Source organism: Ursus americanus, chromosome 22, assembly GCF_024610735.1.
Source record: "Ursus americanus isolate L20-20 chromosome 22, mUrsAme1.1.p, whole genome shotgun sequence".
NCBI lineage: Eukaryota > Metazoa > Chordata > Mammalia > Carnivora > Ursidae > Ursus > Ursus americanus.
The window spans coordinates 33,247,535-33,273,425 of record NC_142148.1 but is presented as its reverse complement, the minus strand read 5'-3'; the positions used below and the strand labels follow the sequence as shown (position 1 = coordinate 33,273,425).

Below are 25,891 nucleotides of genomic sequence, written 5' to 3'. Positions count from 1 at the left end.
GTTGAAAAAAACAGATTCCTGTTCTCTAACTGGAGAAGGATGTTATTAAGGATTATTTCTGTCCACGTAAATTATCTTTATCTTGAATTGTATTTTATTACGTACATTAGTGAGCTAAGGCAGGTAGAAGAGAAAAGTGTCCCAGAGCTTCTGTTAGATTTCTAAGACATATTGGTGTCTGTAGGAGCAAAATGAGACATTCACTGAATTGTCTCCTCTTAATCTTTTCAAAGGCCATTGGAAAGAAAAAGTGCTATGATCGCTGAAGAACTAACAGAATTAAAGATGTAACTATTGCCAAACATTCAAATTCTGGTTCCCAGACAAAAAAATTCAAAAAAGGGCATTCATTCTTGATTTTCAGTGTAAAACAGCTGCTATTCAGCCTTATTGTGCTCCCTATAAGCAGAATTCAACATGGTGGTGGTTGAGTGCATGATTTACTGAGACAGTGCTCTCAGGAGAAAACTGCACGAAGGTGAGGAAAGCAGAGGAAGACCGGGAAAGAAGATTAAGTTGAAATGTGGTCTCAGCCTGGAGTCCAGCCTCAGCCTGATCTCATGGGGGCTCAGGAGTGTGAGTCGTAATACAAAATTGCTCACCCAGAAGCAAGAGACCTGGGCTCTTATTCTCCTGGATCTTTCAGTCGCTCGGCATGGGTTACCCCCTTCCAAGAACAACCTACCAGACATCTCCAGCAAAGTAGCTCCTATCAGCCCAGGCCAGTCCTCTTGAGACGTCTGTGGCCATGAGCAATCTACAGCCCACACCTGCAGCAGCCCTGTGCCCATGGGTGAAGCAGCACTAAAATGCAGATCTGAGGGGCACCTGGGTAGCTCTGTTGGTTAAGCCTCTGCCTTCAACTCAGGTCACGAGCCCAGGGTCCTGGGATCGAGCCCTGTTTTGGGCTCCCTGCTCATCGAGGAGTCTGCTTCTCCTTCTCCCTCTGTGCGTGCTCTCTCTCTTTCTTTCTCAAATAAATAAAATCTTTAAAAAATAATAAATAATAAATAAAAAGAAGGTCTGGGTGGGACACTGATAGCATCTGCTTGGCGTGTAGGAACACCCCTCCTTCTGTGAGCCCTACACAAGCAGTGAGTGCTTGGACTAAGCCCTCAAAATTCACTCAGGGGGCCTAGGTGTTTCTCATTTTTTTTTTCCTTTCTGCAGAAGCTAAGCATAGATGTTGAAGGCACAAATAACTTTGGAAGTATATTCATGTCTGCTAGGCATAATTTTCTGGCAGTATAAAATTTTCCTATAATCCTATTTACTGCATACCACAATAAGCATTATTTATGAAACTTACCAGTCTAACTTTAAATTTCACTCTCTACTAGTCCTATGGGACATGATTCTGGCAGTGTAAATAAGAGCCTGGATGTTACTCTTATGTTACTCTTATGTTGAATATTTTCCTTTCTTTTCATTTTTTCTTATGTTCAATTAGCTCAATATATCTTAGATGAAAAATTTCTAAAATTCCATATAAAAAAAGAAGGAAATAATCATAGATGTGTCAGAAATGTATTTACATACGTTCACTGAAGATCTGTTTAGAAGAGTGGAATATTTCAAATATCCAGTAATAGGGGATTGTTAAAATAAATTATGGTATGGCTATACAATTGAAAACCATGAAGTCATTAAAGGCTATGTCACAGAAGAATATTTAATGACATGGAAAACATTTGCAGTAAGTGAAAATAAAAGGTTAAAATACAGATTGTGAATATTATCCCATTTTATGAAAAAGTAAGAATTGCACATAAAAAGACTGGCTCTGTATACATTCCATATTTACTGTGTTATGTCTGGGTGGCTTAGGTGTTTGAATTATAGGTAATATCTTTGGGATTTTTCTTTTCTTATGTTTAGTTTAAAATTTTTCTATGATAAACCTAGGTTTCTTTTAGAATAAGAAAAAAGTTATTTAATAAATTATATCAACTTGGGGCGCCTGGGTGCCTTAGTCGGTTAAGCATCTGATTCTTGGTTTTGGCTCAGGTCGTGATCTCAGGGTTGTGAGATCAGGCCCTGAGTCTGCTTCTCCTTCTCCCTCTGGCCCTCCCCCCCACTTGCATGCTCGCTTGCTTTCTCTCAAATAAATAAATAAATCTTAAAAAAATAAATTACATCAACTTTAATGGACTTGGCTATTAGTTATAGTTATCCAAACAATTTTCAAAATTTCTTCCTCCCATTCTGATAGTTCTCCATTTTTTTCCCATCTTTCTCCATGAATCTATCTTCAGAATGTTCAAATGAAGTATGAAAATAGCTTATTTCTTTCACTATTTTTAATAATGGTTTTACCTCCTATCATTAAAGTATATTTCACTTTTTTGAAAACTAAAGGACTGCCAGTCTACATAGAAGCTTTAAATTTTTAACTTTCACTTCTAATAGTTCTAGTTCCTTCCTTAATTATTCTTTGCATTGTGACATTTCATTTAGAAAATATACCAATTATTTGGGAATATGCATTATAATATATAAGTATACAATGTAATAATAGTAATAAACATTTTATGGTTCATACTACGCACTAGGTATTTGTATTAAGGAGTTTATGTATTCTAAGAAGTCACAAAAGCACTTTGAAATCCTGCACTTTAGATTAAAGACAAAAGATTAAAGACAAAAGAAAATAGTAAATGACATGATGATCATATTCTTTTGTAAGTGCTTTAGTCACCTCTAAGCAATATGAAATCAGTTAGAAACTTTCACCTGAAACGGCCAGATGTGGACTGTTCAAAACAGGCACAAAATAAGATGCTGGTGTGGGCACAGAATACCAGAAGAGGATGAAATATGAAAAATTCAGTCAATCATGTAGATGTTTTATGAGACGATGCTGAGCTCCACCAGAGTTTTTCCAATGTGCTGTTTTCTTCTCCTGACGTGTGATGCTACATAGGCAAAGCCAGCCAATGGGTGTGGAAATCATGATTAATACACATAAGATTAGAGCGCTTGCTCACCTCTTTCTTTACTTCTTCTTCATCTTCCAGTGTCAAAGCAGCCAACTGTTTAGCTCTTTGCTCCATCAGATTCACATATCGTATTGGATTTGACAAAGCTTCAATCACATCTAAATAAGGAAGAGACATTTTAGATCAAAGGTCCCAGATACATTGATTATCCACTATCCACCCATCCATCCAACCATTCATCCATCCATCCACTCATCCATCCATGCATTCACTCATCATCTGTCTACTCACCCACCCATCCACCGAATTGTCATCCATCTTCTACTCTTCCATCTACCATGTAACTCTCCACTCATCCATCCTTTGCTTCAACCTCAGGAAGACAGAACTCAAAGGAGTTCAGCTCTGACAGCCAAACTGGACAGGCTCCAACCCAGGATACCTCAATATTCCATAGTTTTTAGTTTCTTTTTGAAGGGTCCATCCATTCTAACAATGGCCCACGCATTTGTCCTATTTGGCCCACATGGTGTTTCATAAATGAAGGAAGATATTTCAAAGAAAAGCCTGCTTTCCAGACTGTTGAAACAACCCAAAGACTTGGCAATCTAAGTATCATTCACACATGATACTGTCTAGCTAGAGTGAGTTTTGGCTGCCATCTCTGGATCGGCATGTGCTCCAAGTTTGCCATAGTCTCCACCACTCCCCAATACCTTACACTTCACACTATGAGTATTTAAATTTATGATTCCTGGTTGACATTGTCACAAGTTAATTCCTCTAAACTTAGGATTTCACCCATGAAAAGGATCTGGCTTCTAAAACTGGTTGAAAATAAATTCATTGTACAGGTCTAGATACACTGTTACAGTACCAAGTAGCATGGGTTAGAAATTGCTGGACAAGAATAATACCACTAGTAGATAAATATACTCAATATTTTATTGGGACTTCAGTGAAATGAAATTAAAATTTATTCACAAATTGCTTGAGCAATTTAATCAACATACATACATAAATAGAAGTGATTCTGAGGCCAGAATTTCCTGCCTATTTTTGGTCCAGTTTTCCTTCCACTAAACCACAAAAATAAGGATGGTCCCAGATAGAAACATCCCCTTGACTTAGGTTGTTTACCTGCATATGTATCTGGGACATAGTCTTTCACCTCTATGTAGACAAAGACAGCTGGGAGCGTCAGAGGCTGGTTCCTCTCATTCCTCAGACAGATGTAGTGATAGCCTAGAGGGTGACATTAATACTGTGTATTGCATATTTTCTTCACAACGTTAGTTATAACAGAGGAACATCTATGTGATGGAAATGTTTATTTTAGGTGACTTTGGATGACAAACAGGCCACTTCTTTCTCATTTTAATCACATGGTTTTATGTGATATTATTTTTCTCATCAGACAGGAAAACAATGTTGATTCTGATTATTTTCCTTTCCAAACATGTTTTTCCCCACAAAAGAGAATTTAAAACTGTATGTCATAGACTGAATTATTGGTCCAAATTCTTCCCCTGTATGTGATTTCTTGACTTGGGGCTTAGCCATATGCTTTGCTTTAGACAGTGGGATATTAGTGATGTGGTGCAAACAGAGGGTTAAAATGTGCTTGCAGAGTCAGGCTTGCCCTTATGCCTTCCAGAGGGTGGCCATAAACGTCCATACTGTGCATACCACTGTTCCTTCCACCTGGAAGCCTGAATGAGAGCACGTGGAACAGATCTAACTCCAGCCCTCAGTCTAAAGCACAACTGCATGGCTGAGCCCAGCCAAAATCTGCCAACCCACAGACTTAGGAGCATGAAGATAAAGCACTTGTTGTAAGCCACTGAGTTTTCAGGTAGTTTCCTGAGTCACCGTTTAACAACCATGTAAGGTAGCAATGGTTTTCTTTACAGCTTTGGTAGTTTCTCACCACACTATCCATACCTGGCCGAATCGCCTGTACTGGCAAGATCCGGTGACCAATAAATTTACCCCCTTCTTCATAAACTGCTATCCTCAAACAGGCCAGCGAAGGAAGAACCACCTAGAGGGAAATTCAGGATACAAGTGGTTACAAGAAGGAGCAACTCCAAGAAAGAATTAGAAAGATAATATTCAAATTTGTCCTGTGTTTCCAAATTCAAGTAGAAGTTTCTACTTAGCGATTGACTAAAAGTGAAGTTGTTGTTCTAGAACTTAGATTTTCAAAAGGAATCCCAGAGCTATGGCTTTGTCTATGTCTTATCACCTTGTCATAAGGAGGGATTTGTTCAACATGTAGACCATTTACTTTTTTTTTTTATTATGTTCAGTGAGCCAACACGTAGTACATCATTAGGTTTTGAGATAGAGTTCAGTGTAGACCATTACTTTTGACACGAACATTCTCAATATGGAAATGACGAAAGTTTAAATATAAAGTTAGTAGTCTTATCACTATTTGAGCATTTACTCTTACATTTTCTTTTTTCCTTTTCTTTGAGAGAGTGCGAGCGTGAACAGGGAGGAGAGGGGAAAGGAGAGGGAGAGAGGAAGGAGGCTCCACACCCAGCACGGAGCTCCATGTGGGGTTCATTCCCGTGACCCTGAGATCATGACCTGAACTGAAATCAAGAGTTGGATGCTTAGCCGACTGAGCCACCCAGGTGCCCCTACTCTTATATTTTCAAAACAAATTGCTTTTATACTTTCAAAGCAAAAGAACACATGCAAAAATAGAGCTTTCAGGGGCGCCTGGGTGGCTCAGTTGTTAAGCGTCTACCTTCGGCTCAGGGCGTGATCCTGGAGTTCTGGGATCGAGCCCCAGGTCAGGCTCTTCCGCTGAGAGCCTGCTTCTTTCTCTCCCACTCCTCCTGCTTGTGTTCCCTCTCTCATTGGTTGTCACTCTCTCTGTCAAATGAATAAATAAAATCTTAAAAAAAAAATAGAGCTTTCAGAATGGCTTTCAAAATGAGATTGCTTTATAAATAATTCCCAAATTAGCAACAATTGCTCATCCCCCCCCCCCACAATGTAAAACGTGTGGAGAACACGAGGATAATTGTATCCTTAAAAAACTTAATTTTGGTAACAAAAGCAAGCTAACATTTGTTGACTATTTTCAAAGTGCCAGACATTTAAAAATGTTTTCACTGTATTGGGGAATACATATTAATAACTCTTTGAAGTAGACATTACTTTTGAATCTGATTAACATATTAAAAATAGTGGGAACACAAAGACCTTTAACATAGATATTCTTTGCAGAAGACAACCTTTCTAGATTTTTTGGCCAGATAAAAGCAAAGGGCATGGTAAGATAGTCTATTCCACTTTCTTTTTTTTTTTTTTTAAAGATTTTTCATTTATTTATTTGACAGATTTAGAGACAGCCAGCAAGAGAGGGAACACAAGCAGGGGGAGTGGGAGAGGAAGAAGCAGGCTCATAGCGGAGGAGCCTGATGTGGGGCTCGATCCCAGAACACCGGGATCATGCCCTGAGCCGAAGGCAGACGCTTAACCTCTGTGCCACCCAGGCGCCCCGTCTATTCCACTTTCTACTAGACTATTGTCTTCCTTTGTGTGACAAGCATGTTTGAAGGTTTTTGGTTTGTGGTTTTTTTTTTTTTTTTTTTTGGTGAAGGCAGACAGAAGACCCAGTCGAATGGAAAGGTTTTAACTCTATCAGACAGAATCCAGAGTAGAATGACCAGCTGCCAGAGACCTGAGGTTATAGGAAGTTTAATTAATATATGTTTTTAGAAGGTATGGATTTCCTTCTCTCTGCTACCATATTATTCCCTACTTCTCACTTTACTTCATTTCAGTTACAATGAAAATATATCATTTACCACTTGTATTATGAGAGGATACGAATTAGTTTATATGTTTCTCTGGTCTTCCAAATGAGGTATACCAGAATTAAGTGAGTCACAACACAATTCTGAAAATCCAAACAAGAGATTTACAGAAATCCTGAACAATTTTTAAGATAGCCCCCAAAATGCTATTGCTTTATAAATGTGTAAATTCCCAAATTAAGCAACAAATAATTCTTCACCTAATTTTTTTTTTCTCAGAGTGAAACACCTAGAATATGCAGTTACATCTCATATCAAGGATATGAGACCAACCTTTTTGAACACAATGGGCTCCTCTTCCCAGACAGGATTTACAGCATTTCCTTGTGATGTTTTGGTCTTAAACGCCTTCCTCCTCGTGTCCACAGGCAAACCAAACATATCCACTTCCACGTAAGTCCCAACTTTCTTATCAGAAAGAAACTGACCTGAAATAATCTAGAAAATAATAAAAAAGGAACTCTTGATAAATGAGTTAAGTGATATAAGAGAATACTTTAGGGAGGTACAAATGTGGGTTGAATCACAACCAAAATGAAATGGAGGCAAGAGTACAAATAAAATTGCTCTTTTGGTTAAAGAATTGGTAGAGGCACATTGAAAATGCTGAGGTTAGAAAGAGTCAGTTAATAAGACCAAATTGTAGAGGAGAAAATAAATGAACAAACACCAAAAGTTTGATCCGATTATACCTTTTGTACCTGAGACACATCTGTTAAATGTTGAAGATTGATCTTAGAGCCAACTGAATATAAAGGTTTTCTAATACTTAAAGATGTTACAAGACAATCATTTTAGCATGATTATAAATGAAAATAAAAGATTATTTAAGAATACAACTTTAAAACGTAACAAAGTAGAAACTCCAGCATTTAAAAAGTTTCCTTTGGTTCATAAAATTCAACTCGAAGAAGTGATTGTAACACTATGCTATTCAATTTTCAGAGTTGTTATACTTTTATTTTTCTTTTTTAAGTAGACTCCAAGGCGGGGCTTGAACTCACAACCCTGAGATCAAGACCTGAGCTGAGATCAAGAGTCAGACACTTAACTGTCTAAGCCATCCTGGTGCCCCCAGAGTTGTTATACTTTAAATAAAAAGCCACAGTGATAATAAAAACAAAACCCAAATATTGACTTTAAACCATCAAGCCCAGTTTATCATCACTCCTAACCCCAACCTGTTAGTCATTCACATGATTATGGGTATCCTTGCTCAGATATAAAATTTATGGATATTGTAGAGTTCAAAGAGTTTAAAATCACATATTCTGGTGGCTAGGAGCTTTCTGAGCTCAAGTCTGTGAAAGGGGACCCTGTCAAAGGCAAATTACCTAGACTATGGTGGGGCCAGAAGTGGGACACGATGTCAGCCTGAGAATGGCCCTCAGAGGCTCAGTGAGGCCCATGAGCTGTATGCTGATGTGGTCAGAAATTCCAAACCAGTTAGAGAGAAAAACCAGGAAGACCCTGTCTGAATTTGCCCCCAGGATAACTAATTTCTCCTGAATGTTCTCTTTAGCCTGAGTGCCTGGGACCTGCCAGCAATAATCTTTATTTAATTTGTGGTTCTACATGAGAACAACTTAGCAGATATCTTATACGTGTGATACTTCCAAGTTATGTGAGTCACACTGGGAGATCAGGTGCACCAAGGAGTCTGTGTGCTTAAGGTGTTCTGTTAAAGCAAAGGTTCTGTGGATGCCTGGGTGGCTCAGTCAGTTAAACGTCTGCCTTCAGCTCAGGTCATGATCCTGGGGTCCAGGGATCAAGCCCTGTGTCGGGCTCCCTGCCCAGGGGAGAGTCTGCTTCTCCCTCTCCCTCTGCCCCTCTCCCAGTTTGTGCTCAATCTCTCTCTCTCTCAAATAAATAAATACAATTTTTAAAATAATAAAAATAAAGCAGAAGTTCTTAACTCAATTAACGACACTGACCTTTGATGTTCCCATCAGTAGAATAGGATGGTGGAACAATTTCTGAGCTCCCAAGTCGATTCTGGCACTAGGAAGTCTATGTCAGAAGGTCAAAACAAAGGCACCACTGGACGGACAGGAGCTGCCTCTTGGTTCTGGCCACCATGTGAAAGGCGGGATGGGACAGCAGCCTGGCCTGTCCGTTCTGAAGACACTGACGGCTCGAGAGCAGTGTCTCCATTCTAGACTCAGGCAGCACTTCATGTCTGTTTGGGTCTCAACTGCTGCCCCTCAAACTCACTTTCCTATTTCTATGTCATCATCTTCTAACTTACATTTTCATGGTGGAATTTTTTTGAAATATTTTAAAAGATTATTTATTTATTTATTTGAGAGAGAGGGGAGGAGCAGAGAGAAAGGGACATGCAGGCTTCCTGCTCAGCATGGAATCCAATGTGGGGCTTGATCTCAGGACCCTGAGGTCATGACCTGAGCCAAATCCGAGACCCGGACCCTTAACCAACTGAGCCACCCAGGCGCCCCGAATTTCTTTAAAAAAATAAATAAGCAAGCAAACATGCACAAAACAAGATAAGCTGGCACACAAGAACAAAATTATTAGTTTGATCCAACTGTAACAATAATTGACAAGGGTTCTAAAAATAACATTTTGTCAGTGTGTGATGCTTAAGAGTTTATCTTAATCAAACTCGGCAGGAATGAAACATCCTTTGCTGAAAAGGATTTCCCAAAATAAATATAATCTCGAAGCTCTAATTCTGCCAACTTCACTCTTCAGATATATAGCATGAAATGATTTCAAAAGATATTATTTTGAGACACTTCACTGAAATTTTATTTTTAATCTTTGGTGTCAAGTGACATAAATTTTAAAGTAAAAATGGGCTTAACAAGCTTAGGGTAGATAGAAATTAGCAAAACTGTTACCCCCCCCTTTTTTTTTACATAGTTTTTCATATGCCTTTGGTTTAAGGTCAGTCCATAAATTGCATTTATGTCCAATAAAAAACATCTCTCAGTTCCACAGTTAGCCAGCTAAATAGGAAGGAAAGGAGACTTTAAAGAAGTAGAAACAGTCACAACAACCAAGCGCTTATAGAATTCACATAAAAAGCTCCTTATAAAATGACTTTTCATTCGTAGTACAAAATATTTTCTTACAGCTAAAAAAATTATATCTGATGTAACATCAATTTCAAAGGTGGAAGAAATAATGCTGAATTAATATTTTAGGGTCAGATGTGTGTTTAATGAAGCAATTCTTTTACTTAATATCATTACTCTGTGCTTTAAGTCCCTGAATCCTCTGGTAGATTTTCAAAGAGGTAATTTGGGAGCTTTTATTCAATATTTAACAATTTATTGAGAGAATACCTTTTTTTTCTCTAGTTTGCTCACGGTGGCTATTTTTCTAGAAGTAATGGAAAAATAAAAGACCAAAAGATTTCTCCAACATGGGTTGCTGATATTTGTACCAAAAGAAAGACCGAAATCAAGCAGAGAAAGACAATTATCATATGGTTTCACTCATTTATGCAACAAAAGAAATAGCAGGAAGCTCAGTAGGAGAAGAAAGGGAAGAATGAAGGGGCAGTAAACAGTAGGGGGAATGAACCATGAGAGGCTATGGACTCTGGGAAACAAACTGAGGGCTTCAGAGGGGAGGAGGGTGGGGGATTGGGTTAGGCCGGTGATGGGTATTAAGGAGGGTACATATTGCATGGAGCACTGGGTGTTATACGCAAATAATGAATCATGGAACACTGCATCAAAAACTAAGGATGTACTGTATGGTGACTAATATAACATAATAAAAAATTATTATTAAACAAAACAAAACAAAAAAAACCAAAAGAAAGGACCAACCATGGCGACTCTCACCAACTTCCTTTATTGATTTAGGGTCCAATTTTTATCTTATTAAAGAATAGGGCTTAGTTCCTTTAGCTCATGCAGGTGGCTTCTGAAACTTGTAATTCAGATTTAGTCCTTAAAGGAAAAATGCATGAAAGAGGTGGAGATATTGCTAGCTCTAAATTTTTGATGACTAAGCTACTTCTTTACGCAAAATGGGTATTGTTTGAGACTTTGGTTGGGGACAGTTTTGTAATAGAGAGATACATACCTTGACAGATAAAGTGTTGGCCACTATCCCATCCACGATGCCTTCGGTGAATGGATCAAAATGCTTGTCAGGTCTCCTCATGAACTCTGGCTTTAATCTGTAGCCACTTTTCCCATTGTATTCGTACATCCCCATATTTATTTGCATAGCCAGGTCTGGGTATCAAAAACACAACCCTTATTGTGACAATATTTGTGTTTAGAGCAAGAAAGTAAGATTGTATTACAGTCCACTTTTACTACCCTTCCTAAAAAGAAATATTTATTCATTGTAGAAATTTAGGAAACGCAGATAAGAAGAAAAAAAAAAGTCACACTGTAATCTCCAAATCTAGAGATAAACCACTGCCAACTGCTTGGTATATTTCTGGTTTTCTCCTTCAAATATGTTTTGAACAGGTAGTGGGTCCATTTCTCTAAATGTTTGTCTGCTTTAACACCTGTACAAATTCTTCATTACCTATAATGGTTTGATGAATATCATTGTCGTGAAATCGTTGAAGCCACTGTTAATGGCATTATTAGGAGTGACATTTCTAGGTCAAAAGATGCGTTCTAGGAAAAAGATGTGTACTTTTTGATAAGTCTTGCCAAAATGCCCTTCAGAAAGCTCATGCCACTTTAAACCTCTAATCCATGCTTCTGAGCCTTCCCCATACCTCACCAACCACGAATGCTAGAATTCTTCTTTTTTTAATTTATAGGAGAAAAGGATTTCCTTTTTCAAATTTGCATTTCTTTTGTTACTTACCACCTACATCTAACCACACATTGACTCCTTTCTAATGGACAAAACTCACTGCCAAAGTTTTCCTAAGGCTCAGTCAGCCTATGAAATGGATGTCCACACTAATTGCAATTCATAAAGTTTTTAAAAAAAAACATTTTAAAGTCATAGGGAATCTGGGAAGCTGTTTAGATTGTTCTAGATTGTCTGAGTCATGATTCATCTCTGCTTAGGTGGACAATAGTGAGGTGATTGTAGAATTATTTCGAAGTTCCACATAACCAATCCTTTTTAGAGCAAGGAAAATATGTGAAATTTTACCTGTCAATGTATTAAGCTATGGTAACTATGATAGCACGATTGGACAAGGTACTAAAATAAGAAAATGACCCACTTATCATACTTGAAAAAATGGACACCAAAAGCCTAAAAAACCACAATAGCAAATCATATGTTCTAAAAAAGAACACACAACAAAGAAGTAGAGTTTATCCCAGGAACAAAAGGATAATTACATATTAGGAGATCTATGTACTCACAAAAGAAGAAATGAATATATGGTCATCCCAACAGATGTCAAATAGACGTTTAATAACATGAACATAAATTCCTAAAGCACCGATAGTCAATTAGGACAGGTGAACACAGTAATCCCCACTTTTCCATGGGAGATGTGTTCCAAAACCCCCAGTGGATGTCTGAACCCATGGATAGTTCCAAACTCTGCATATACTATGTTTTTTCCTATACACACATAGTTATGATAAAGTTTCACTTATAAATTAGGCATGATAAGAGATTGACAACAGCTAATAAAGTGAACAATTATAACAATATGCTGCAATAAAGGTTTTGGGAATGTGGTTTCTCTGTTCTTCAAGATATCTTACTGCACTGCACTCATCCCTCTTTTCGTGATGATGTGAGACGATGAAATGCCTGCGGGATGAGATGAAGTGAAGTAAATGTGTAGGCACTGGGCCGTAGCATTCGGCTACTTTTGACCTTCTGACAATAAGTCAGAAGGAAGAGCCTCTGCTTTCAGAGCCCTGCTGACCGCAGGTAACTGAAACCAGGGAAAGTGAAGCCACAGATAAGAAGGGCGATTGTACTCCTTTAGTGTGTGAAAGAGTATCTGTCTCAGTCACAGCCAGCATCTACTCAATGAAATTCCCCTTAGCATCAGGATGAAGAGAAAGCTGCCCACCCTTAATACTATTATTTAATATTCATCTAGAATGGTCAGTCCAAAGCACTAGGAAGGGAAAAAACATAGATGTGATTAAATTGTTGTGAGAGTGTGTCTACCTGAAAAACCCAATGGAAGCTACTGGCAAAATGGGCTATTATGAGAGCTTGGGAGGATGATTATAAAACATATTTATTCATAAAATAAATACACAAATATCAATATCCAGAAACAATTTGCCAAAAATATAATGTTTTCAAAAAAGGCTTTCATCTAAAGAAACTAGACCTCAGATGAAGATGGGTGATTTTGCTGAAGGATCTAATGTAAGAACTTTGAAGGTGTAGAGAAAAGCATTCTTTCTGCGATAAGAAAACTGAAAATTAAAAGGTGTTGGTTTTCTTCAAATTTCCTCAAATTATAAATTTATTGTGATTTTAAACAAAACAATTTTTTTCCAGTGGGGAGAGGTAAACACAATGTAACAATTAAACTAATGTGAATGTAATGTGATTTTATTCAAAATCCCATTTCTTTCTCAGTGGGGGAGAGTGAAATAATAATAAGTAAATTAAATTCATTTGGAATAGGAGTCCCACTGGCAATGGCAAGAAACAACTAAAAATTAATAGCCGTGAAGGAGAATTTCCACTTCCACATGTTAGACCATAGTATTAAACATTACAATAATAACAGTGAGCTATTGGCTCCAGGAAGGCAGACAGATTTATTAATAGACAAGAATATAACTGGAAGAAAATGAACCCAAATTAACCATACCAAAAAAGGCTACATCTATTAAGCAGTAATTTCAGTTTAGTGTAAAAAGGATTGATCTCTTCCTGATATTATATATCACAATTAAATTTGGATGGTTGAAAGAGTCAAATTCAAATAAAAGAGAAACCATAAGAGAAACAGAAGTAATTACGGATCTAATCCTGGGATGGAGAGCTGTAATAATAAAAACAAACCAAGACTCCATAAAATTAAACATTAATCAGCCCAACCTCACTTGTTTCACAAAATATGACAACATGCCCATTATATAAAAAATGCTGTTATAGGGGTGCCTGGGTGGCACAGGGGTTAAGCGTCTGCCTTGGGCTCAGGGCGTGATCCCAGTGTTCTGGGATCGAGCCCCACATCAGGCTCCTCAGCTATGAGCCTGCTTCTTCCTCTCCCACTCCCCCTGCTTGTGTTCCCTCTCTTGCTGGCTGTCTCTCTCTGTTGAATGAATAAATAAAATCTTAAAAAAAAAAAAAAACAATAGGAATGTCAGTTGGAAAAAGTCCTTTAAAAAAAAAATGCTGTTATAAGTGGACAGGAAAATTGACAATGGTCCTAAACATGCACTTCATAAAAGCAGAAATGTAAAAATCAAAACACATATTTAAAATGTTCAACCTCAATAATAAAGAAATAAAATTAAAGCAATGAGATAATATTTTGTCTGGAATATTATCATCATCATCATCATCATCATTATTATTTAATGGTAATACTTAACCAAGATCTCAAACGAGAGGGAGCATTTCGTATCATATATCGCTGATGGAGGAGAAATCCAGTGCAACATTTTTTTTTAACTTGTTAAAGGTACAGATTTTTTCAATTAATTTTACTTTTTTTCATCATGATAAGTGTCCTCTTAATCCCCATCACCTATTTCCCCCATCCCCTTACACCTCTCCCCTCTAGTGACATCAATTTGCTTTCTATGGTTGAGAGTCTATTTCTTGGTTTGTCTCTCTCTCTCTTTTTTTTCTTTGCTTATTGGTTTTGTTTCTTAAATTCCACATATGAGTGAGATCACATGGCATTTGTCTTTCTCTGATTTATTTCACTTAGCATTATACACTCTACCTCCATCCATGTTGTTGCAAATGACAAGATTTCATTCTTTTTATGGCTGAATAATTGTCCGTTGCCTATACATATACCACATCTTCTTTATCCATTCATCTATTTATGGATACTGGGCTGCTTCCATAATTTGGCTACTGTAAATAATGTTACAATAAACATAGGGCTGCATGTATTCCTTTGAATTAGTGTTTTATATTTTTTGGGTAAATAATCAACATTTTTGTTGGACAATTTGGCATATTGCATGAAGGTTTTTAAAATGTTCAAATCTTTTAACGGAGTAATTCTATTTTAGGAACTCTTCCAAAAGAACACGACAACATAGACTTGACAATTTATATTCAAGATGTTCTCCAAACATTATAGTAGGAAAAAAATTCCCTAATGTCCAGTGATAGGAAATGGGTGTTAGTGAGTTGTGAAATGTGCTTAATATACAGCTATTAAGATTCATGTTTCTGTATAGCACTTAAATATATATAAATATATATACACATTTTTAAACAAGGAATTAAATAAAAAAGCCTGTATATACATAACCAAAAAACCTTCCAGATTATAAAACCAAAAACTGAACTGTGTTCACTCTCTGAATGGTAGTGTTCTTGGCAGTTTTATTTTTTTTTACACTTTTCTGAATTTTCCAAATTTTCTACAACCTATACATATTACTTTTAAAAATTTTTTTAAAGATTTTATTTATTTATTTATTTATTTATTTATTTATTTATTTATTTATTTGACAGAGAGAGAGAGAGAGCACAAGCAGGGGGAGCAGCAGAGGAAGGAGAAGTAGGCTTCCCTGCTGAGCAGGGAGCCTGATGCGGAGCTCGATCCCACAACCTGAGATCATGACCTAAGCTGAAGGCAGACGCTTACCCAACTGAGCCACCCAGGTACCCCTCTACATATTACTTTAAAAAGGATAAAAATTTTTCTTTGAAAATAATGCAAAACCACCAGAAATAAAGATTTGTTTATAAACTATTAAAGACAGTTTCTCCATTTTCAAAGGTTACCTTTTTTTTTTTTTGTAGTGGTATTTCCTTCACTGAAATTTGCTTCTCTTTGCAAGCCTGGAAATGTGGCTTTATAACAGAACAGAAATGGGTTCTAACTGTGTTACTTACCCACAGTTTGAAAATTAAGTGCAACCATTTGGCAACCCGCATTCCAGAAGAGCTGAGGCATGTAGTTAGATGAATCCACACGGGTTCCTTTTGGATATATCCTGCTAAGCTGCATTTTGTTGTATCTGGACCATCACGTTAAGTAGTGAATACAATTATAAAAATAATTAGCCAATACTATTAACTGAGAGGCCACCTTCCTTCCTTTTCCATTGGAAAATGAACTAACTGTTGATGATGTCATTGGGCTAGTCGGTGAAAAATGTCAAAAACTTCCTGAACACACAGAATAAATGTGCTTTTATAATAGAAATGTACTATCACCTTTGCAGAGCCTTGTGGGTAAAAACTAATGGGGTAGCAAAAATGACCGAGTCAAAGTCAATGTGGTTTTGCAGAGATTATTAAAATGCACAGGCTTCACGGTTAAGGACACATGAGGAAGCTCAAGCGTGTCTAAGCACGTGAGAGCGTGATACTGTCTTTGGCGGAAGCCGCGAATGTGAACGGCTTGGCTATTTTTGAAATGCTCTCTGCTCATTTTTTAACCTTCTCCGAGAATGCTGTTTGCCAAGACTGTGGTACTCTTTATGATGGATAACATGGTAAATATAGCACAGAAGGTTTTGACCTTGTTTTGCATCTGAGCTCCTCCTGCCATCAGTTTTCGATCCCGAGAACCTTTAGTTCTCACTACTATTCAGCTATCACACAATGCGATGTCTTTAAAACACGACCGACTGTTGCTGTTACCAAATTCGGCGGAGGTTAGCTGAGGTTGTGAACTCGGGCAGGGGAATGAGACCTAAAAGAGTCTGAACCGTATTTCTGGAAGTTGCTGGCTGTTATCTCTCTCTGTCAGTTTCCCTCCGTTACTTAATAGATTGAACAATCCCTACATTCTAGGCCTATTGTGAGGATTCAACAAGGTAAGACAGCTATTGACTTCTTTCATTTTTGATTTATGGACAAAAATTGTAAGTTTTTGTTGTCAGGACTATCAACAAAGCCGTTATTAGTAATATATATTTATATTCTTTTTTTAAAGGTTTTTTTTTGTTTTTGTTTTTTGTAATCTCTACACCCAACGTGGGGCTGGAACTCAAGACCCCGAGATCAAGGGTCACGTGCTCCTCTAAGTCAGCCAGGAGTCCCAATATTTATATTCTTATCATCATCCCATTTATTTTCTGATCGGACACCTATGACATTTAAGGATGTGACATGCCAAGAAAGTTTATATATGTATGTTTACATATATATTCTATCTTACATATGTATAAAGTATATTCTATCTTACATGTATCTGTCTTACATATATAAAGGATATACACACACTTCACACGTGTTGTCCCTAACCCCAAAGGCAAGCTGTAAAGCTGGTATCACCGTTTCTGTTTCACAGATGAGGAAATTCAGAAAGATTAAGCAAATTGCCGCCTGACAAAGGGCTTGATGGTGTGAAAATCACCTTGAAACCTGAGCTTCCTTTACCTGCAGGACCAGTAGAGGCCACCCCACACAGCCTTGCATGTGAAACCTGAAACTTTCTCACACCCGGGTGACAGAAGGAAGCCATTATTCGAAACAAAAATCAAACGAATGGCACGTGGCTTCAGTGGGGTCCCTTCAGCAGTCAGTCGTCAAATCAAGGATACTCTACAAATTCCACTGGCGATTTCGTCAGCTGCTCGAGACCTTTGGTTTCCACAAAGGAAGACATTTCAAAACTTCTATTTCTCTCTGAGTTAACGACAACAGAAACAGGAGAGAAGCAAAATGTAACGGTATAAATTGTAACATGTAAGAAGCAGGCGCCAGTTCCCGAGTTCGCCGCGCAATTGAATCCTCATCGTAACTTTGTAAATATGTTTCTTTCAGTGAACCATTTACCTGCACCCAAAGTTGAGTCTTCTAAGAAGCTGTCTCTTCTAATAATTACTACCTGAGTCAGCTATACTTATGGCCTTGTATTAGGGAAAATGAATTTTAGATGTGGTAAATGAAAGCTGTTTTGTCAAAAGAAGAGGAGCCCTGGGAGAACTAAATCCATTCAGATTGGTTTCTCTGACTCTCTTTGATGCTGACATTGTCATTGTCTCTGTTTGTATGCACCCCTTTGATGAGGGAACAGAAGGCAAGTTGAGGACAAAGCAGAAACTGACACCCCATAACCCCCGCCCCAAGGGTTGTACGTGACATTCCTCAGGCACTCCTGGCTGCCCTAGCGGACAAAGAAACAGTTAACCTATAGATACCGCAATCCTGCAAGACTTGAGTCTCCCTCAGTTTGCAAATGTCTTAGCAGTTTACAAGAAAAAGCATTTCTATCACTAACCTAGTTTCCAGAAGGGAATGTAAATACAACTAAATGTCTTATAGCCTGCAGACCATAGACAGATACTTCTAGGAATCCAGGAAGTTTCCAACTATCTTCATGTTAATGCCTTGCTAGAGGGAAAAACAACCTTAACTTGACAATGGCAAGGCCTCTGGTATCCTGTGAGTCTTCTTTAACATATGAAAGTATTTTCTCAGCCTCCCTTTTTCCTTACCTTCCCCCGACCCCATAGTATATAATCAGCCACCCCTCACAACCCGGGGCAGCAGCTCTTTCTGCCCACGGGTCCTGTCCCCGTGTTTTAATAAGCCACCAATTTTGCACCAAAGACGTCTCAAGAATTCTTTCTTGGTCATAGGCTCCGGACTCCACCCCAATGAACCTCACGTATATTCCACAACCTTTGGTTCAAATAACTAATGTGACATTAAGATCAGGGTATTTCAAAGCAGAAGAATCCTTGGAAATTTTCCAGTCTGATGGCCTCATTTTCAGATTAGATAAGAGAGGTCTGAGAGATGAATGTGCTGGAGGTCTCAATAGAATACAAAAGCAACGTTTTGAAAGTAGAATCCAAACTTCCCATTAGAATGAAAGAAACAAAACCGTTATCTTAGCCTGTAAAAACTCAGAGTCCAACAGCTTCTCTGTCCTCCTCCCAGCTAAAAACCAGTGTCACACAAAGTACTGAGGCAAGTGTCATTCAGAGTGCCTAGAGAGCTCTCAGGGTTTTAAAAAATTTATTTATTTTTAAGATTTTATTTATTTATTTGAGAAAGAGAGAAAGCATGTGGGCACGTGGGGGGGGAAGGGTAGAGAGAGAGAATCTCAAACAAACTGGGCTGAGTGTGGAGCTTGATTTGGGGTTTGATCCCAGGACCCTGAGATCATGACCTGGGCAGAACCCAAGAGTCTGACGCTCAACTGACTGAGCCACCCAGGCAGCCTGGCAGCTCTGTTTTTATTTATTTAAAAAAAAAAAAAAAATTTTTTTTTTTTTAAAGATTTTACTTATTTGTTTCAGAGAAAGAGTGAGCAGGAGAGAGAGAGAGAGCATAATCAGGGGGAGGAGCCGAGGGAGAGGGAGAAGCAGACACCCCGCTGAGCAGGGAGCCTCATGTGGGATTTGATCCCAGGACTCTGGGATCATGACCTGAGCCAAAGGCAGCCACTTAACTGCTTAACTGACCAAGCTACCTAGACACCCCCAGATCTCAGTCAAACCTTTGAGTCATTTTCCTCTCTTCGATGCCCACTTCCCATAATTAAAGCCTCATTTTCTTCCTAAGTCATTCCTAGACTCTTCCATGCACCTCCTTACCTTCCCCCAATTTAATCAACTTTATAGGAAACCCTCACTTCTCTTATTTTGGTCCATCAGAAACCTATTTTCATATGACTACTTTTTTTTTAAGCAAGACTGTTAATTAAAATTCAGTCCACTTAGTAGGCGCTTTTGTAATGTCTGTGCAGTGTTCTTTTTGCAAAAGTGATAAAATGACGGAAAACATAAGGAGAAAAGTACTTGTTTGTCAATCTTTGGCCCATGCTGTTGTTACCAGGTTCTGAAGGATGTCAATGCATCAGTTCCTTCTCAACTTGGCTACTTGTCTAGGAGCTTTTGACTCATGAATTGGGAAAACTCATTTTACAGCCAATGAAAGTTATAGAAATGTAACTTAAGAACGTTTCAAACTGAACATGTGGTAAGATGCATCAGTAATTATAAAAAAGAAAATGTTGAAATATTTATATATAAACTATATTGGAAGTTAACTTCCTCATTGTAGAGATCTAGATACTATATACTACGAAGTTAAGGCTTTTGGGGCAAAATTATACAATTATGCATAAGTGTGTTACGTAGAAGCTTAGATTTTATGTATTTATAAAACTATGCTTTATCAGAAGCTGCTATGTTTAAGGAAAAATTCAGGCTTTAAGAGCACACTCATAAAAGTAGCTAAAATGTCCCAAGGATTCTTTTCGCCTGATAGCATCTTACATTTCATCAAAATAAGGGCAATTTTATAAAAGGGCTCTTTTCTTTAGGTGGGGGAAAGATGCTATTTTTTTCTTTGCATCCAGTATGGATGTGTACTGGATGAAAGGAGAACACAAAATGATGTGAAGATAATGTTATCAAACAGGCTGGACCAATGGAATATGGGTGACCTGACTGATTGGGTCCTATTTCTAGTCATTAGGGCTAACCATACCTCTGGCTGCTCCCCTTCCAGGGGATGGGTAAATACTTTATTTCAATACTGTCCCTTATCTAATGGAAGGAACCCATGATGTAGTTGAACAAAAACAACTGTGAAACTCTCAATTAGCTGGTCTCTAGTATCTTGCAGATAATTATGGATGCCCTACAGCCCCATTAAGAATTCTGGGGAGGGGCGCCTGGGTAGCGCAGTCGTTAAGCATCTGCCTTCGGCTCGGCGTGATCCCGGTGTTCTGGGGGCGTTCCGGGATCGAGCCCCGCATCGGGCTCCTCCGCTGGGAGCCTGCTTCTTCCTCTCCCACTCCCCTGCTGTGTTCCCTCTCTCGCTGGCTGTCTCTCTGTCAAATAAATAAATAAAATCTTTAAAAAAGAAAGGAATTCTGGGGAAACATCAGGGAATGCCTTCTCACATGGTTATGACTGTCAACCCTGGCATGTATTCAAGACTTTCCAGAAGAGTTCTGTTCAGGGTAACATTCTTCGTTCTAACTACCTTATATTGAAAAGATATTCATTCCATGCTACATTAGGGGTTCTTCTCCAGGGAAAACTTACTTTTTGAAATTTCAAATGACTCAAACTTGACTGGCTGAATATAGTTCACCAGGTTAGACATCTCTTCGGTGGCCATGGCCTCACTCCCGGCAGTCCCCTGGAAACAGAATTAAAAATAACATTCCCAGAGTCAGCATTATGTTACCAAGGGTTATTTTCCTGGGGCAATGATGAAGGGACCCAAGAGAGAGAACCTCATTCCTCCTCTTCCGAAAATGATTATTGCCAATAGAGAATTCATCCCAGGAGAAAATCTGCTCATAGTCAGCCAGCTGTGGGGTGGTAGGAGGGAGGTACAGGGGCAGTCCCAGGGTGCTGTGGGACCGGCAGCATCAGCATCCCGAGACAGCTTGTTAGAGATGAAACATCTTGGCCCCTGCCCCCACCACTGGCCTCCAGAATCCGAATCTGCATTTTCCTAAGGTGATTCAAACGCGGCCCATTACAATCTGAGAAGCACTGAGCCCTAGTTCACCTGCCACAGCATAAATTCCTTAGCTGATGTCTAAGGTTAATACATCAAGAAATCAAGAAGTCACTGTACAATATGAAAATTAGTATGTAGGTGACTGCCAGTGAACAAGGAAAAAAAAATTTTTTTTTAAAAAGATTGCCTTGTGGAAGTAGGTTGGGTGGGTGGACAGCTTCTTCTTTTCTTTAGGAACATTCCTTCTTCCCTGCCTTCTTGGCTCCTGTGTGCCTAGTAGGCAAGCAGTACAATTCAGGGTAGGGGTCAGTAGCTCAAGTTCTGGGGCCAGATGGCCTAATTTCAAATCCCAAACCCACCACTTAGAAGCTGTGCAATCTTGGGCAAATTACTTAACTGTTCTGTGCCTCAGTTTTCACACCCGTTAAATTAGAATAAAACCAGTCCCAATAGCATCTAGAGATTTGGGAATTATGAAATGAGTTAATTGATGTGAAAGATCTCAGAACAGGACCTGGCACATAGTAAAACCTCATGTTACTTTAGCTATTATTAGCTATTACATATCACTTTGATAAAGTTTTTAATGAAAGAGAAAAACCATACTGCAGTATCGGCATGGACAGACCTCTGTAGACTGATCTAATATTTTCTCCCATTTTCAGAAGACAGAATGCATGGAGACAGTATTTCTTTTTAAAACTCCTGTAGCAATAGTTAGGTTAAATGTTAATTGGGAAATAGTCATTTGCAAATGGACCATCCAATTAGTAAGACAATTTTAAATGATCAAGAATCAGTGATAAAAGTTATGCACAACTGAAATAATTATCAGGCGAAACTACTTTAAACTATTTATGTATATTTAAACTATTAATATAGTTTTCCTCCTGGACATTAACTTGAAATTTAGTGGAGGAACACAGTTAATCAAAACTTTAGACTACATGAAAGGAAATAAGTACCAGAGGAAGAACATCATGTAAGAATAGCTTGTTAGTCATTATTTATTCCTGAGACAGATGCTTCCCGATATATTTGAAAGCAGATTCAGTGTAAACTTTTTGAACAAGACTCTTGCTACAACAAAGTTCTAAAATTCCAATTGACCTGTCCCAGATTCACTTCTAGATACTGTGCAATTAGTATCTCTGAGCTGATGGGGTTCTTTGGGATGTTCGAGCTTACATCAGTAAGGATCTCAGTAGTGGTTCCAAAATTAAAACAATGGAATGAATGTGACATTTCTGAACATTTTCCCCCAATCCCACGTCTTCCCATGTCGGATTTGGGGTCATTTGGCAATGCATTTCATTGCCTCAAAAATTGAAGCAGGCGGTTGGATGTCACGAAATTTGAATTCAGCCTCCAGACACCCCACATGATGGAAGGCACTATCAGCAGCATTGCTGATTATAGAGAGCTTTGCTCAATGCCAAGCTCACTCCTTTAGTGACCCCAGCACGTATTTTCATTTTCCAACCCGGTAGCCAAAAAGTTTTAAAGTGAGCTATAACTCTTTTTGACCACTAGATGGCAGAAGGTGATCAGGAACTGTATCCAGATGGCACCTTCCGGATGGGGAAACTAGGGGAAGTGCCTCTGCGACCAGAAGTCAGTCCCTAGATACCTACCTCATCCATTGAAGATTTTTTACAGTCATCATCATCATCATCATCATCACTCTCGGTATCAGCTTCCCCTGTCAAATTTTAATAACACATCATGAGGTAACAGGTTTGAAGGTTTGAAGCACATGCTAACAGGTGCTTTGCCAAACATTTCCTTGGATATTGCCACTTCATGCTTTTAAAATTATTCCTTTGGATATTTATATCTTATTAATCATATAGAGAATTGCACTGAGATTTTAAACATGGATCTTTTTCTCCGAGTTTCATTTGCAAATACCATTTGAAATGTCCACATTCTATTGAAAATGCTTAACATTTTTATCTGCATGTTTAAAAAAAACATATGGCATCATGTACAGTTAGCTTTCTATGGTACACACATCCTATATCGATGTGTACATTGTCTTTCAGAGTCTCTATGACCCTAAAAGGGATAAACGATCCTTTTCCCACTCTTCCCTCTTTTTCTGAGCCCTGACTCTTGCACACACTGCTTGGCCAGTGCTCAGTGACTTCTGAGGCAAGTCACTTCTCCAGGGCCCTAGGGGACCTCACAGTGAAGGCCAAGGACATGAGCGAGGTCAGAAACGCAGGGCTGTGGCAGCAAACCTAACCACACAAAGATTGTAAGCTAAGTATTGTAGCCTGTGATTTGCCCGCAGGCTTATTTGATGGGTGCATTGTCCTCTAAACAATGCATGTATCTTAAAAAACGGTGTCGTCCTGTTTTAAAAAGCAGGAGAAAATGCATGAACCCTTAACACCATGATGCACAGAAATCTACTTCAATCAAACGTAGTTCATCCTCGTCTTGAGCCAACACAGTCATTGCGATGGATTCTTTCTCCTCTCGGAAGATTTGGTGGATGATTCTGCTAGTTTAAATATTCATACGAGCATGAGGTGTTAAGTTCTGCCACAGCTCTGGGCCTCAGTCAGACCCAATGACACCAGTTATGTAAAAAGATTTTCAAGTAAAATACTACAGAAGGCATTATTTGATTTGACTACTCTTTCAGCATTCACACGGAGCAATAACAGAAAGAGCCCAGTAGATGGCAGTATTGGCTCAACATTGAGGCACTTCGCACTTGCAAGGCCCTCCCCGTCAAACCTTCTGAAAGTTAGCCCCCCTTTAATCTATATAAATGACACAGCGTCCACAGCATGTCTTCGAAGAAGCTTATAAATGTTTTCATTTGGCTGACGAAGTTCAATCAATTACTGAATGACAGCAGTGAGCAAAGTATTCATGAAATGTCTTTAGAGGGAAAAGATTTCTGGGACCAACAAATCATTATTTACGGCTTGTTTATTAAAAGAAAGCACATACAGCCACCGTATGATGCTGATATTGTGTTAGTTAATAAGATGAATCCATTATATTTTGGATAGAAAACATATTTATATACAGACATGTTCTCTTAGGAAGTTGGCACTCAAGTTTTTTTAATAATCAAATGTGTTGCCCCAAGTTCTTTTAACCAGTTTTTGCTTTTTAATTAGAGAGGGGATTCTTTTTATGGAGTAATTTAAAAGTCTGTTTGGCAAAACCATTTACACAATGCTTCACGGGACCTAACAATACACCAATCATTTCAAATACTCTATCAGGTCATTCGTTGGTTTATGGGGGAGAGAAAGAAGTTTTCTTCCCTTACTTTATGAGCTGAGTCCTGGTTTCTCCCTTATAAGTCTTTGGAGGGACCTTGGAGGCATCTTAAGACCCTAAAACCTTGCACCATAAAAAAATCTACTTTATCCTAGTTCTTTAAGACCTGTGTACTGGCAAAGGGCTGAATCCTGGAAGAGGCACCTGGCCGACAGGGGCCATGATAAGTCAATTGGTTTTGAAATAAGAACCATTGCAAGTTTTTCAAGTTACTTGAGTTCCCATTACCCAAGATCATCTACAAACCAAATGGTAAATTAGCAGCGCTTATTATTCAAGAGCCTACCTACATATTCAAATGTCCAAAATTTTCCATTGAAAGAAAGATTGCACAACAGACTGTGGGACGGACGAGCTTAGGAAATCTACCGAATTACTAACAGATTGCTGCTCTTTCTCTGTATTAAGTAATAATGTTCACTGCCTGTAAAAATCCTTATTTGTGTTACGCATCCAGTTAATAAGAGGGACAGAACTGATAGTGGGAAGGGCACACAGGAAAACAACAAATTTCTCCATGCAGAGGAAGACCGGCTTTCCTCCCTAGAGCCAAGAGGCTCAAGGATTATGGTAGGGAATAGGTGGCCTCTTAACAATATTTGCTCCAAACCTTCAAAAAGAACATTCATACTGAGAACAAAATTGTTTTTGAGAAGAGAATCAGAATTGTGTAACAACGTTTGAAATACACATTCAAAAACTATCCCCCCATAAAAGCCTTTCAAAGAATTGTATAATATCTGTTGATAAGGGTTTTTATCTAAACCATAAAAGAGATTGGCCATTGAGATGGAAAAACAGAAAAAAAGATAAATCAGTGTTTTGGTCAACCCCCCCCCCCCATTGCTCTAGAGTTTCTATTTTAATTTTAAAAATTACTCTGAAATTTTAAAATTGACGTATGGTAGGTATAGAAGAAGTATGTATACTTGTCCATGTATAGAGTGATGAATTTTCACAGACTACACAGACCTTGGTAACCGTTACCAAGATCAATAAACAAAATAAAACCAGTGTCCAGAGGCCTCCTTGGATCCCCTTCCAGCCAATTCTTCAAGGGTCACCATTTCCTGACTTCTAACTGCATAGGATCACTCTGCTTGTTTTTGTACTTTATATGAATGGAATCAATACAGTGGATACTTTGTTGCATTTGATTTCTTTTACTCAACATTATGTTTCTGAGATGTAGCCTTATTCTTGTGTGCAAAGGTAGACTGTTATTGCTGCATATTATTTCAAGGTGTGAATATACTACCACTTATTTATCCGTTGATGACTTTT

At 38.4% G+C, this 25,891-nt stretch overlaps 1 protein-coding gene across 5 annotated transcripts in view; it reads right to left on the bottom strand.

Annotated features, from left to right (window-relative positions):
- PLCB1 (phospholipase C beta 1) overlaps positions 1-25,891 on the bottom strand; it is a 661,698-nt gene that overhangs the window by 122,694 nt on the left and 513,113 nt on the right. For all 5 annotated transcript variants that reach the window (XM_045808882.2, XM_045808896.2, XM_045808890.2 and 2 more), the window contains 9 exons: positions 22,936-23,003; positions 20,875-20,971; positions 17,410-17,494; positions 15,752-15,876; positions 10,838-10,992; positions 7,052-7,216; positions 4,884-4,983; positions 4,080-4,184; positions 2,988-3,097 (listed from right to left, as the gene is read on the bottom strand). In XM_045808882.2, the coding sequence (XP_045664838.1) occupies positions 2,988-3,097; positions 4,080-4,184; positions 4,884-4,983; positions 7,052-7,216; positions 10,838-10,992; positions 15,752-15,876; positions 17,410-17,494; positions 20,875-20,971; positions 22,936-23,003 (1,010 nt within the window). The remainder of the gene's footprint in view (positions 1-2,987; positions 3,098-4,079; positions 4,185-4,883; positions 4,984-7,051; positions 7,217-10,837; positions 10,993-15,751; positions 15,877-17,409; positions 17,495-20,874; positions 20,972-22,935; positions 23,004-25,891) is intronic.